The sequence below is a fragment of the Haemorhous mexicanus genome, chromosome 24 (genome assembly GCF_027477595.1).
Source record: "Haemorhous mexicanus isolate bHaeMex1 chromosome 24, bHaeMex1.pri, whole genome shotgun sequence".
Classification (NCBI taxonomy): Eukaryota; Metazoa; Chordata; class Aves; order Passeriformes; family Fringillidae; genus Haemorhous; species Haemorhous mexicanus.
In genome coordinates this window covers 5,227,131-5,239,955 of record NC_082364.1, presented here as the reverse complement: position 1 = coordinate 5,239,955, position 12,825 = coordinate 5,227,131, and the positions used below count along the sequence as shown (strand labels likewise).

General features: G+C 46.5%; 1 protein-coding gene across 2 annotated transcripts in view; it reads left to right on the top strand.

The window, feature by feature from the left end:
• ARHGEF12 (Rho guanine nucleotide exchange factor 12) overlaps positions 1-12,539 on the top strand; it is a 96,988-nt gene extending 84,449 nt beyond the window's left edge. For both annotated transcript variants that reach the window (XM_059867369.1, XM_059867368.1), the window contains 3 exons: positions 2,635-2,951; positions 4,302-4,374; positions 6,086-12,539. In XM_059867369.1, the coding sequence (XP_059723352.1) occupies positions 2,635-2,951; positions 4,302-4,374; positions 6,086-6,096 (401 nt within the window). In that variant the 3' untranslated portion in view covers positions 6,097-12,539. The remainder of the gene's footprint in view (positions 1-2,634; positions 2,952-4,301; positions 4,375-6,085) is intronic.
• The last annotated feature ends 286 nt before the right edge of the window (positions 12,540-12,825 follow it).

Below are 12,825 nucleotides of genomic sequence, written 5' to 3'. Positions count from 1 at the left end.
ACAGCTGGAGTGCTGGGGGACACAGGACACACCCTGGGACAGCTGGAGTGCTGGGGGACACAGGACACACCCTGGGACAGCTGGAATTGCCAAGCCCTTGATTGTGGCTGGCCTGGGCTGCTTCATCTCTCCACTGCCTAAAGGGACCTGTAGAAAATAGGTTTTCCCTGGAGGCAAAGCTCTTTTTAAAGCCCTTTTCCTGATCAAGCTTCAGGAAAAAAAGATGGAGCTGGTTGATTGTTGATGTTCTGGAGGAGAAGCTGAAGTGCTGGGGGACACAGGACACACCCTGTGACAGCTGGCATTGCCAAGGCCTCGATTGTGGCTGGCCTGAGTACCACCCTGGGCTGGGCTCTGGGGCTGAGTTTGGTCCAACAGCCCATTTCCATCCATGACCCATCTCCCTGGGCTGGGTCTGACAGCAGGGAGTTGGGAATCCATGCACTGGGCTTGAGGCATCTCCTTTTTCTGGGGCTTTCTTCATCTCTCTACTCCCTAAAGGTTTTCCCTGGAGGCAAAGCCCTTTTTAAAGCCCTTTTTAAAGCCCTTTTTAAAGCCCTTTTTAAAGCCCTTTTCCTGATCAAGCTTCAGGAGAGAAACTCATGACTTTAATTTTACACTGTAATAGTCTCCTGTAACCTCATCACACTCTGAACCTCTGAAAAGTTTATTATTTTATTATTTTTATTGGGTTTTGCTGCTCATGGACTATTTGACAGCTTCCTGAGCACACCAAACTTAGCACAGAAGCTGAGGTTTCTCTCATGTGCATTTTCCAGTAGGAGCAGCTGCTGTCAGGTGGATTCAACACTAACAGCCCCACAGAAGTCTCTTACCCATAAATATGCTCTTATTTAAAAATTGGATTATATCCACGTGGATAAGCCAATTTATGACTGCCCCAATGCTGCTTTCCAAATACATAGTGCAAATAATTTTTCTCCCTGAGACATTTTAAATTATTAAAACTGAGCCAACAACTTGAAGCATCTAATTTATTTGTCACCTCTTCCACTGTTTACTTTTTTAACTGTGTGGGGACATCAAAATGAGATGGATCTGTTTTTAGTCAATTCTGAGTCCCCTGTGCTGGCTTTGCCTGTGCTGTTATGCAGAAATTCATTAAATGGACTCCTGTTTCTGGGTGCAGGTTGTGAAAGCATTTTCTGTCTGTAATTACTTTATCTTTTAGCATATCAGCAAGCTCTGCTTTAAACCTCACCCATCTAAAAGCATCCAAAGTGCCAGGGCTTGGAGTGGAGCTTGGGAATGCAGCAGCTGGGTTTGTCAGGTGCCATGGGTGCAAGAGCAGGATTGTCAGATATTAGCATAAAATCAGAGATTTTGGGCAAGCAGGAAGGGAGGTGATGAGCTCAGAGAATATCCTGAGCTGGAGAGGAGCCAGAAGGATCATTGAGTCCAGGTGCTGTCCATTTAATTATGGTTTTTATTAATGTGCAGTGTAAAAACCATCCCTGATCTCTGAACCTGTTCAGAACCAGCTGAGCTGACAGCACCACTGATCTTTGGAGTGTTCACAAATGGGTTTTCTCAGGAGATGGGCTGTGGGACATCCCTACTAAAAATGTGCTCAAACCCCCCTGAGCCCTGAAGCTTCTTGGGGATGGTTACATCAAACCCCTTTGTCTCTGCAGGAAATTATTTGATTTCTCTCAGGAGATGGGCTCTGGGACATCCCCACTTCTGTCTCTAAAAATCTCCTCAAACCCCCCAAGTCCTGAAGCTTTTTGGGGATGGTTGAATCAAACCCCTTTGGTTCTGCAGGAGATTATTTGGTTTTTCTTAGGAGATGGGCTGTGGGACTTCTTTTCTCAGGAGATGGGCTGTGGGACTTCTTTTCTTAGGAGATGGGCTGTGGGACTTCTTTTCTCAGGAGATGGGCTCTGGGACATCCCCCCTAAAACTGTGTTCAAACCCCCCTGAGCCCTGAAACTTCTTGGGGATGGTTACATCAAACCCCTTTGTCTCTGCAGGAAATTATTTGATTTCTCTCAGGAGATGGGCTCTGGGACATCCCCACTTCTGTCTCTAAAAATCTCCTCAAACCCCCCAAGTCCTGAAGCTTTTTGGGGATGGTTGAATCAAACCCCTTTGGCTCTGCAGGAAATTATTTGGTTTTTCTTAGGAGATGGGCTGTGGGACTTCTTTTCTTAGGAGATGGGCTCTGGGATTTCTTTTCTCAGGAGATGGGCTCTGGGATTTCTTTTCTCAGGAGATGGGCTCTGGGATTTCTTTTCTCAGGAGATGGGCTCTGGGACATCCCCACTTCTGTCTTTAAAAATCTCCTCAAGCCCCCTGAGCCCTGAAGCTTTTTGGGGATGGTTGAATCAAACCCCTTTGGTTCTGCGGGAGATTATTTGGTTTTTCTCAGGAGATGGGCTGTGGGACTTCTTTTCTTAGGAGATGGGCTCTGGGACATCCCCCCTAAAACTGTGTTCAAACCCCCCTGAGCCCTGAAACTTCTTGGGGATGGTTACATCAAACCCCTTTGTCTCTGCAGGAAATTATTTGATTTCTCTCAGGAGATGGGCTCTGGGACATCCCCACTTCTGTCTCTAAAAATCTCCTCAAACCCCCCTGAGCCCTGAAGCTCCAATCCCCATTGTCCCGCAGGAAATTATTTGATCCTCGATGGATACGGAACGGTGCAGGAGAGCTCCACGGACGAGGAGGTGTCAGCCCTGGTCCTGCAGTGCACCTCGCACAGGCAGCCCCCCCTGGACTGTCCCCAGCAGCAGCAGCAGCAGCAGCCCCTGTCCCCGAGGGATGCGCGGTCGGACGGGGGCAGCTCGCCCTTCCCCGAGGAGCTGCGCTGGGCAGGGCTGGAGGAGCCCTGTCCCTTCCTGGGCAGCCCCCAGCTCCCTCTGGAGACCCGAGTGCAGCTCATGCAGTACATCCACAACATCCAGGATGCCCTGGAGAAGCTAAAGGTGAGTTGCTTTTTGTTCTTTTTATTGGTTTTTTTTATTGTTACTGCATGTGGAAGGTTTGATGGTCACCTGAGTGTTTGGTCATTTCCACACCCGTTCAGTTTTGGGTTAGGAAAAAAGCTTTAAAACAATTTTGATGGGCAAGGACACAGCCACATTTCTCTTCATCTCTGGCTCTACTTCTGGAAGACTATTGTGTTTGCAGGGATCCCTGTGGCAGGGAGGGAGGATGAATCTGACTCCGTGTTCCCACAAGGCTAATTTATTATTTTATGATCCTATATTATATTAAAGAATGCTAAACTAAAGAGTGCAGAAAGGATACTTACTAAATGTTGAAAAGATAATAATGAAAACTCGTGAATGTTTCCAGAGTCCTGACACAGCTTGGCCTCAACTGGCCACAGAGTGAAAACAACTCAGAGCAGAAATCCAATGGAACAATCCCCAAACACATTCCACGTCAGCAAAACACAGGAGAAGCAATGAGATAAGAATTGTTTCCTTTTCTCTGAGGCTTCTCCGCTTCCCAGGAGAGAAATCCTGGGCCAAGGGATTTTTCTAGAGAATGTGAATGCCACAGAAGACTTTAGAGCAGAATATTTTGCTTTTTTTGCTGTTTTGTGTGCATTGAGTTGTGGACCACAGCAGGCCAATAGTTCTGCTGGAGCTGGAGGGCTCTTTGTTGCTTTGATTTTGATCTGGAGAAATTTCTGAGGGATAGGACAAGCCTGCAAAAGTGGAGTTTTCAACAGGACACTGGCCTGAGGAATGTGGATTCCTGGCATAAAGATTAGGGAGAAGTTCTCAGAGAGAGGTGGGAGGGGCTGCAGTCCCATCCCTGCAGGAGTTCACGGGCACACTGGATGTGGCACTGGTGACAAGGTGGTCTGAGGGCACAGGTTGGACTCAGAGATCTCAAAGGTCTTTTCCAGCCTTGGTAATTCTGTGACATCTCTCGTGTGCTGCTGCTCGTGGTGTCCAAGGAAGATTCTGAGTTGCACTGGGGATATCAGACCAATATTGAGGTTTTCAGGCTCTATATATTCCAAATTATTTTCCAGATATATTCCAATATATTCCAAATTATTTTTGCATGAGACAGGGATTCTCTTTATAGAATTAAACTACAGAAGGTTTGACATGTGAAACACGCAGTGGCCAGCCTTGAATTTCACTGAAATCAGAATATTGCACGCAAATGAAGCTGCTGATGAAGGAGCTGAGGGGGCTCACTCCAGCCTGGGTGTTTGCAGCAGTGAAAATTCTCTTTTGCTGTTTGAAGCCCTCTTTGTTTGCCTGGTCAGTGGGCAGCAGCTGAGCTGTGGGGCTGTTGTTGCTGTTTTGCAGGAGGTGGAGGAGGATTACAGCGTGCTGCGGCGCCAGGGGCTGGCTGGCTCAGCCTCCACGGGAGAGCACTCAGGTAGGAGCCCAGAATCACAGCCAGAGCACCAGGCCAGGTTTGGGCCACCTAAAAACAGAGGCCAGGCAGGATTAGGGGAATAAAAAGCAGTTCTGTTTACTGAAGGGCCTTCAGGTACATTTAGGGCAGACAAAAACCTCCCAAAAAATGGACTCAGAGGTTTCACACTTGTGTAAGTTTGGTCCATTTGCATTTTGGGGGTGAATCTGCCAATTCCAGCTCCAGCTAATGAAGGCATTGACCCCAAGTTTGCTGCCCCAACTCCCTTTTGTTTCCATCTCTGGGGCCTGAGGCAGTGAGGTGTCCTTGACTGCCAGGCCTGGAGAGGAATTGTTGTGTCTGCCCCAAATGGGACAGCAGCAGCTCCCACTGTGTGTGGGGTTTGGAGTTCTGCACTAAAGAACTGCAGGGTTACAAATAGGTGGAAAATATAATAATATACTATTATTAAATATAATTTATTATTAGTGGTGGTAGTAGTAGTAGCATTAGTATGAGTATTAAATATAATATCATCTGTTTCAAATAGATGGAAAATAGAGAAGCTGAAATCCTGGAGAGGAATTGTTGTGTCTGCCCCAAACGGGACAGCAGCAGCTCCCACTGAGTGTGGGGTTTGGAGTTACACACTAAAGAACTGCAGAGTTACAAATAGATGGAAAATATAATAATATACTATTATTAAATATAATTTATTATTAGTGGTTATAGTAGAAGTATTAACATTAGTATTAGTATTAAATATAATAAATCTGTTTCAAATAGATGGAAAGTAGAAAAGTTAAAATCCTGGAGAGGAATTGTTGTGTCTGCCCAGAATGGGACAGCAGCAGCTCCCACTGAGTGTGGGGTTTGGAGTTAAACACTACAGAACTGCAGGGTTACAAATAGATGGAAAATAGAAAAGCTGAGGGAGCAGAGGTCCAGCTGGCCTTTCACACATGCCCAGGAAAGGTTTCAGTCCTGGAGCAGCTCTGGCAGTGCTGCCTGCAGGAAAGGTCAGCTCCATCCCTGGGGCTCAGCTGGGCTGCTGCCTGCTCTGGAAGGTTCTGTTCCACCTCCATCCCAGGGTGAACTTCTCCAGGCAGGCCAGAGGGATGGGAATTCCCCCAGGGAGATTCCTGGGGTGCTGAGCCTGGGGAAACCCCTGCAGGTGGAATTGCTGAGCTCCTGGCTGTGTTGTTGGTTGGGTTTCCAGGATGAAGGAGGAATTGAAATCTGCCTCCACGTTCTTAGAAGGCTCATTTATTATATGGTGATATATTTTATATTAAAAATTGATAAACTGAAACTAAACTAAAGAATAGAGAAAGGATAATTAGGTTTAACAAGATAATGAAAACTCATGACTGACTCCTCAGAGTCCTGACGCAGCCTGACCATGATTGGTCATTAATTAAAAACAATTCACCTGCTGGATAAACAATCTCCAACCACATCCAAAGCAGCAAAGCACAGGAGAAGCAATCAGATAATTCTTGTTTTCATTTTTCTCTGAGGTTTCTCAGCTTCCCAGGAGAGAAATCCTGGGGAAGGGATTTTCCAGAGGATGTGACAGTGACACCTGACCAAGGGCTGGGGGTGAGGGGGGTGTGGAGCTCTCAGTGAGCAGCTCTGCCCGTGGCAGTGCTCAGAAGTGCCACACACTCCTCTCCCAGGCCATCCCTCTCTCTCACACCTTTTTTTTTTCCTCTTTTTTCCCCCTTTTCAGACAAAAGCTAGTCGTGTTTCCGGGAGAGGCTGAAGATTGGAGGAAGAGAATCAGGACACAGCACCCGCTGTCTCCCCTGTGGACTCTGGGATGAGGGTTTGGAGCATCCAAACAGAACCATTCTCTAGCAAAGTGGGCATGGGGAGCTTTTCCTGTGGGGCATCTGCACTATCTTGTCAGTGAGGGAGTCTATTCTATTCTGCTCCTCTCCTTGCTACCAGAAATTGAATTTTTTTTTTTTTTTCAGAACAGGAGAAAAAAAAAAAAAAAAGAAACCAAACCAAATGTACAGAGCTTTGGGTGTAGGATATAAAAAAAAATGTATTTAGACATTTAAAAGAAAAAAAAAATCAATGTATTTATTTGACTTCATTCCGTGTATCAAAAGCACATTTTAATTTTTTAATCTGCCTTTTTTTTTTTTTTTTTTTTTTTGTTCTATTTTTGGGTAGTGACAGTTCTGGCCACCCTGCCTGGTGAGGGGACAGGGGGGACCTGTGTGCAGGTGTTTCCTCACTGGACTGGACTCTGCACTCCCTGCTGGCACTCAGACCACCAAGAGCTACTCATGAAGGTGTTAGGGTGGAATTGATGGCTGGAATTTGTCTGTATCCAACCAGCTGCATGGGAATTGCTCATGCCACCCCGTGTGGAACGGGAATTTTCCATGCACTAAACAGCCAGGCACTTGTGATGGGCAAATTTTCCTTTTCCCCTTTCCCATTCCTATGCTGGGAGAGGAGAAAGAGGTTTAATTTTGGGTTTTTTTTTCCTTGACTTTGTTGGCTTTGATCATTGTCTCCTTTGTAAAGTGATAAAAAAAAAATACTTGGACCTGCAGCACTTTTGTAACTCTTCTCTGGATCAAAAAAAAAAAGGAAAAAAAAGAAAAAAATAGAAAAAAAAAAAAGCAAACCCAGAAGTGTTTCAAAGATGTGGGGCAGCTGTGCCCCTGATTCACTACTGAATGAAAAAGGGCTGCCATGGAGTTAGCCACAGGTACTGCTGATTTTAGGGCCAGTAAGTTTTAGTACCTGGAGTATGTCTTGCTGAGGGCTCGGGGTGGGCTCTGGGGTTGTTTTTTTGGGGTGGGCTGGGTTTTTGTGGAATTTTGTTGTTTTTTTTTTTGGGAAATCGTTCGTGCCAAGGAGACGGAGATTGGTGACCTGAGGAGGCTGAAGCAGCTCCTGGGCACCTCCTCAGGCCTCTCCTGGTGGGGTTTGCAGCTGGGATTCCTGCCAGGATGGGAATTTGGGTGACCCTGGGCACAGCCTGAGCTGAGCCCCTGCCCTGAGCCCATTCCCATCCATTTTCCATCTCCCCTGGGCTGGATCTCACACAAGAGGGGTCTGAGCAAGGAGTTCTGGATCCATGCACACTGCCCCTTGCCTGGCCTTGAGGCAGAATCTCCTCCTTTTTCTGGTTCTCTCTCTCAAATGAGGGTGAAAATGAATTTTTACTGTCCTGCTTGGCACAGGGTGGGTCAGGCTGTCCCCAATGTCACTGAGCTGCTGCTGCTGCCAGCTGTGTGAGGAGCACACCCTCCTGCAGGTTTTCAGCTCTTTGGGGGAGCAAAATGAGCACCCTGCACTCCCCATGGACAGACAGACAGACAGACCATTGCTCAGCACCAGGATCCTCCTGCTCCTCTTTGGCTGCTGGCAGGAAATCACCTCTGTCCCTGTCAGAGAAATCCCAGCTCCTGTTCTTCCCCCCTGTGGGAAATGAGTTCAGGTGACAGGAGGGGGAGCAGAGGGGATTTTACTGTCCTGCTTGGCATAGGGAGGAATTCAAGCTGTCCCCAGTGTCACTGAGCTGCTGCTGCCAGCTGTGTGAGGAGCACACCCTCCTGCAGGTTTTCAGCTCTTTAGGGGAGCAAAATGAGCACCCTGCACACCCCATGGACAGACAGACAGACAGACAGACAGACCCTTGCTCAGCACCAGGATCCTCCAGCTCCTCTTTGGCTGCTGGCAGGAAATCACCTCTGTCCCTGTCAGAGAAACCCCAGCTCCTGTTCTTCCCCCCTGAGGGAAATGAGTTCAGGTGGCAGGAGGGGGAGCAGAGGAATTCAGGCTGTCCCCAGTGTCACTGGGCTGCTGCTGCCATCTGTGTGAGGAGCACACCCTCCTGCAGGTTTTCAGCTCTTTGGGGGAGCAAAATGAGCACCCTGCACACCCCATGGACAGACAGACAGACAGACCCTTGCTCAGCACCAGGATCCTCCAGCTCCTCTTTGGCTGCTGGCAGGAAATCACCTCTGTCCCTGTCAGAGAAATCCCATCCCCTGTTCTTCCCCCCTGAGGGAATTGAGTTCAGGTGGCAGGAGGGGGAGCAGAGGGGATTTTACTGTCCTGCTTGGCATAGGGAGGAATTCCAGCTGTCCCCAGTGTCACTGGGCTGCTGCTGCCAGCTGTGTGAGGAGCACACCCTCCTGCAGGTTTTCAGCTCTTTAGGGGAGCAAAATGAGCACCCTGCACACCCCAGGGACAGACAGACAGACAGACAGAACCTTGCTCAGCACCAGGATCCTCCTGCTCCTCTTTGGCTGCTGGCAGGAAATCACCTCTGTCCCTGTCAGAGAAATCCCATCCCCTGTTCTTCCCCTCTGTGGGGGCTGAGTTCAGGTGGCAGGAGGGGGAGCAGAGGGGATTTTGGTGTGGGGTTTGGAGCCAAGAGCCCTCGGAGGGAGGGTGGGGAGGGATTCCTGTTGTTTGAGGAGCAGCCAAAGCCTCCTGCAGGCTGCCAGGAGCTCCCTGGGTGTTTGGGGTGCCCCCAGGCCTGTCCTCTTGGGTGGGATTATTGTCAGGATTGCCCCAGCTCTCCCCTCCTGGCCTCAGCCCCACAATTCCCCGGGTTTGAAACACCCAGATTCCCTCGGAGAGCCCTCCCAGCCTGGAATGCTGCCAGGAGGAGAGCTGGAGAGCAGCCCAGCCCTGGCCTTGGACCCCTTTTCCCCCTCACACTCCCAGACCAGGAGCAGTTGTTGTGACCTCAGGGGTCCCAGAGGCTTCCGCGGAACCCCAGAGCGGAGGGAGCTCAGGCTGGCCTTGGAAGAATGTTCTGGAAGAATGGCCTGGTGGTTGGACACAAAATCCTCTCTGGGTCTCTCCAGGCTGCAGAATTCCAGGGGCTGTGCTGGTCCCTGCTGTCCCCCGGGTGCTGGTGGCAGCAGTGGCAGTGCAGCCAGGCTGTCAATTCACAGTTTTGCCTGCTGGGGTGGCTTTTCCCCCGAATGCCCTCATTCTGCCCCCGGGGGAGGGGCAGCTGTGTCCCTGTCACCCTCGGGTGGGTGGGGGGAGTCCCCAGGGCACGGCGGGGTCAGCCCGGCTGGTGGCACCCGGCCCGAGGTGACACAAACCCCGGGGGGCGCTGGGCTCCGCTTCTGGCTCGTCCCACTCAGGGATGGTGCTGGGCAGGATCCCTCCTGGAGGGACAGGGAAGGCCTTTCCAGGGAGCTCCTTTTCCCAGGGAATTCCTTTTTCCACTAAATTCCTTCCCCAGGAAATTCCTTTTCCCAGAAAATTCCTTTTTCCACTAAATTCCTTCCCCAGGAAATTCCTTTCCCGGGGAATTCCTTTGCCCAGTGAATTCCTTTTCCCAGGAAATTCCTTTTTCCACTAAATCCTTTTCCCCAGGGAATTCCTTTTCCCACTAAATTACTTTCCCAGGAAATTCCTTTTTCCACTAAATTCATTCCCCAGGGAATTCATTTTCCCAGGAAATTCCTTCCCCAGAGAATTCCTTTTCCCAGGAAATTCCTTTTCCCACTAAATTCATTCCCCAGGAAATTCCTTTCCCAGAAAATTCCTTTTTCCCCTAAATTCCTTCCCCAGGGAATTCCTTTCCCGGGGAATTCCTTTCCCGGGGAATTCCTTTTCCCAGGAAATTCCTTTTTCCACTAAATCCTTTTCCCCAGGGAATTCCTTTTCCCACTGAATTACTTTCCCAGGAAATTCCTTTTTCCACTAAATTCATTCCCCAGGGAATTCATTTTCCCAGGAAATTTCTTCCCCAGAGAATTCCTTTTCCCAGGAAATTCCTTTTTCCACTGAATTCTTTTCCCCAGGGAATTCTTTTCCCCAGGGAATTCCTTTCCCACTAAATTCCTTCCCCACAGAATTCCTTTCCCCAGGGGATTCCTTCCCCAGGGAATTCCTTTTTCCACTAAATTCCTTTCCCAGAGAATTCCTTTTTCCAGGGAATTCCTTCCCCACTAAATTCCTTTCCCCAGGGGATTCCTTCCCTAGGGAATTCCTTTTTCCACTAAATTCCTTCCCCACTAAATACCTTTCCCAGGGAATTCCTTTTTCCCGGGAATTCCTTTTCCCACTGAATTACTTTCCCAGGGAATTCCTTTTCCCACTAAATTCCTTCCCCAGAGAATTCATTTTCCCAGGGAATTCCTTTTCCCATTAAATTCCTTTTTCCAGGGAATTCCTTTTTCCACGGAATTCCTTCCCCAGGGAATTCCTTTTCCCACTAAATTCCTTTTCCCATTAAATTCCTTTTTCCAGGTAATTCCTTTCCCAGGGAATTCCTTTTCCCACTAAATTCCTTTTTCCAGGCAATTCCTTTTCCCCCTGAATTCCTTCCCCAGAGAATTCATTTTCCCAGGGAATTCCTTTTCCCACGGAATTCCTTCCCCAGGGAATTCCTTTTCCCCCCCAGCACACCTGCAGCCCCCCAGACCTCGGGGCTGGAGCTCAGGTGCACTATTCAGGATTCCCACAGCTTTTTCCCTCCTTGAAGCCATAAAATTCCCCCTTTATAAAATGGAATTTCCATTTTCATCTCCCCCTGACTGGTTGGCCATTCCCTTTTCCAGACAATTCTCTGGAGTTTTTTGTCCCAGCCCCTCATCCCAAAAATATATATATATTTTTTTTCCCCCCCTCCCCAAGAGGAAGAAGGATTTCTTGTTTTGGGAACAAGGATGGGATAGAAGAACATTTCCTGAGGGGTCCTTTCCCTTCTGCTGCCACACAGCTCGTGGGCAAGGCAGAGGCTGCAGATGGAATTTTCTGGAATGTGGGAATTCCTGACTGCCCTGGTGTAGGGAGGTGGGGTCAGAGGAGTGCAAAGCTCAGGAGCCCTCAGACAGCACCGGCCTGTGCTTCACATTGGATATTCCCGTTTAAATTCCTGTTCAAATTGGATATTCCCATTTAAAATTGCAGTGTTGAAATTGGATATTCTCGTTTAAATTGCAGTGTTTAAATTGGATATTCTGATTTAAAATTGCAGTGTTTAAATTGGATATTCTGATTTAAAATTCCAGTGTTTAAATTGGATATTCCCATTTAAAATTGCAGTGTTTAAATTGGATATTCTTGTTGAAATTCCAGTGTTTAAACTGGATATTCTGATTTAAAATTGCAGTGTTTAAATTGGATATTCTTGTTGAAATTCCAGTGTTTAAATTGGATATTCTGATTTAAAATTCCAGTGTTTAAATTGGATATGCCCATTTAAAATTGCAGTGTTTAAATTGGATATTCTGATTTAAAATTCCAGTGTTTAAATTGGATATTCCCATTTAAAATTCCAGTGTTTAAATTGGATATTCTGATTTAAAATTGCAGTGTTTAAATTGGATATTCTCCTTTAAAATTGCAGTGTTTAAATTGGATATTCTCCTTTAAAATTCCAGTGTTTAAAACTGAATATTCCGATTTAAATTCCAGTGTTTAAAATTGGATATTTTCATTTAAAATTCCAGTGTTTAAAATTGGATATTCTGATTTAAAATTCCAGTGTTTAAATTGGATATTCCCATTTAAAATTGGATATTCTGATTTAAAATTCCAGTGTTTAAAACTGAATATTCCAATTTAAAATTCCAGTGTTTAAAATTGGATATTCTGATTTAAATTCCAGTGTTTAAAACTGGATATTCTGATTGAAATCTCCCTGCTCTTAGATCTCCTTCTCCTGGATCCAGTATTTTCTCCCTGACCCCCAGAGAAATCCCTGGATTCCCTCCCCTTCCCCGAAGGTGCCAACTGACAAGCAGATGTACTGCAAAAGGGATACTGCAGCCAAACACTGTTTTATTTTGAATTAAGTCTTGTGGAGCTCTCTTCATACTAGGATATTTTTATTTTCTTTGTACAACATACAATCATGTACTCTTAACAGAGATTTACTTTAAAGAGAAGAAAAAAAAAATAAATCTGGAAGTATTCTTTAAAAAAAAATACACAAAAATCTTTATTAATAATCCTGTATTTTTACTGATCATGTTTGAATGTCTAAAAAGACTTTATTGTTCTAATTATCCAGATGTATGTTTGTAAAATAGCTCTTTTATGACTTAGCTGATCGGGGTGTATGTTTCTGGAATTAAATATTGGTCACTTAAAAAGGAAAAAAAAAAAGAAATCTGTTTTCAGGACCTGGGCAATAGAGAATTGAAGCGTTTCAAATATCATTAAATAAGCTTAAAGGAAAATGAGCTTGGTCTGGTGGATTTTTTGGGGTGGTTTGGCTGTAAGTGCCTGCAGTGCTTGAAGCAGAAATGATGGCAAAGGAAATTCTTCCTTTGAGGTACCTTGATTGTATTTCTGCTGCTCACTGTTAATGAATTATTAATTAATTAATTGGCAGAGAAGAGAAACCCCCCCCTGCTCCAAAATGGAGTTTATTGTATCCAAAATGCAGATTATGGTATCCAAATGGAGTTTATGGTATCCAAATGGAGTTTATGGTATCCAAAATGCAGTTTATGGTATCCAAAA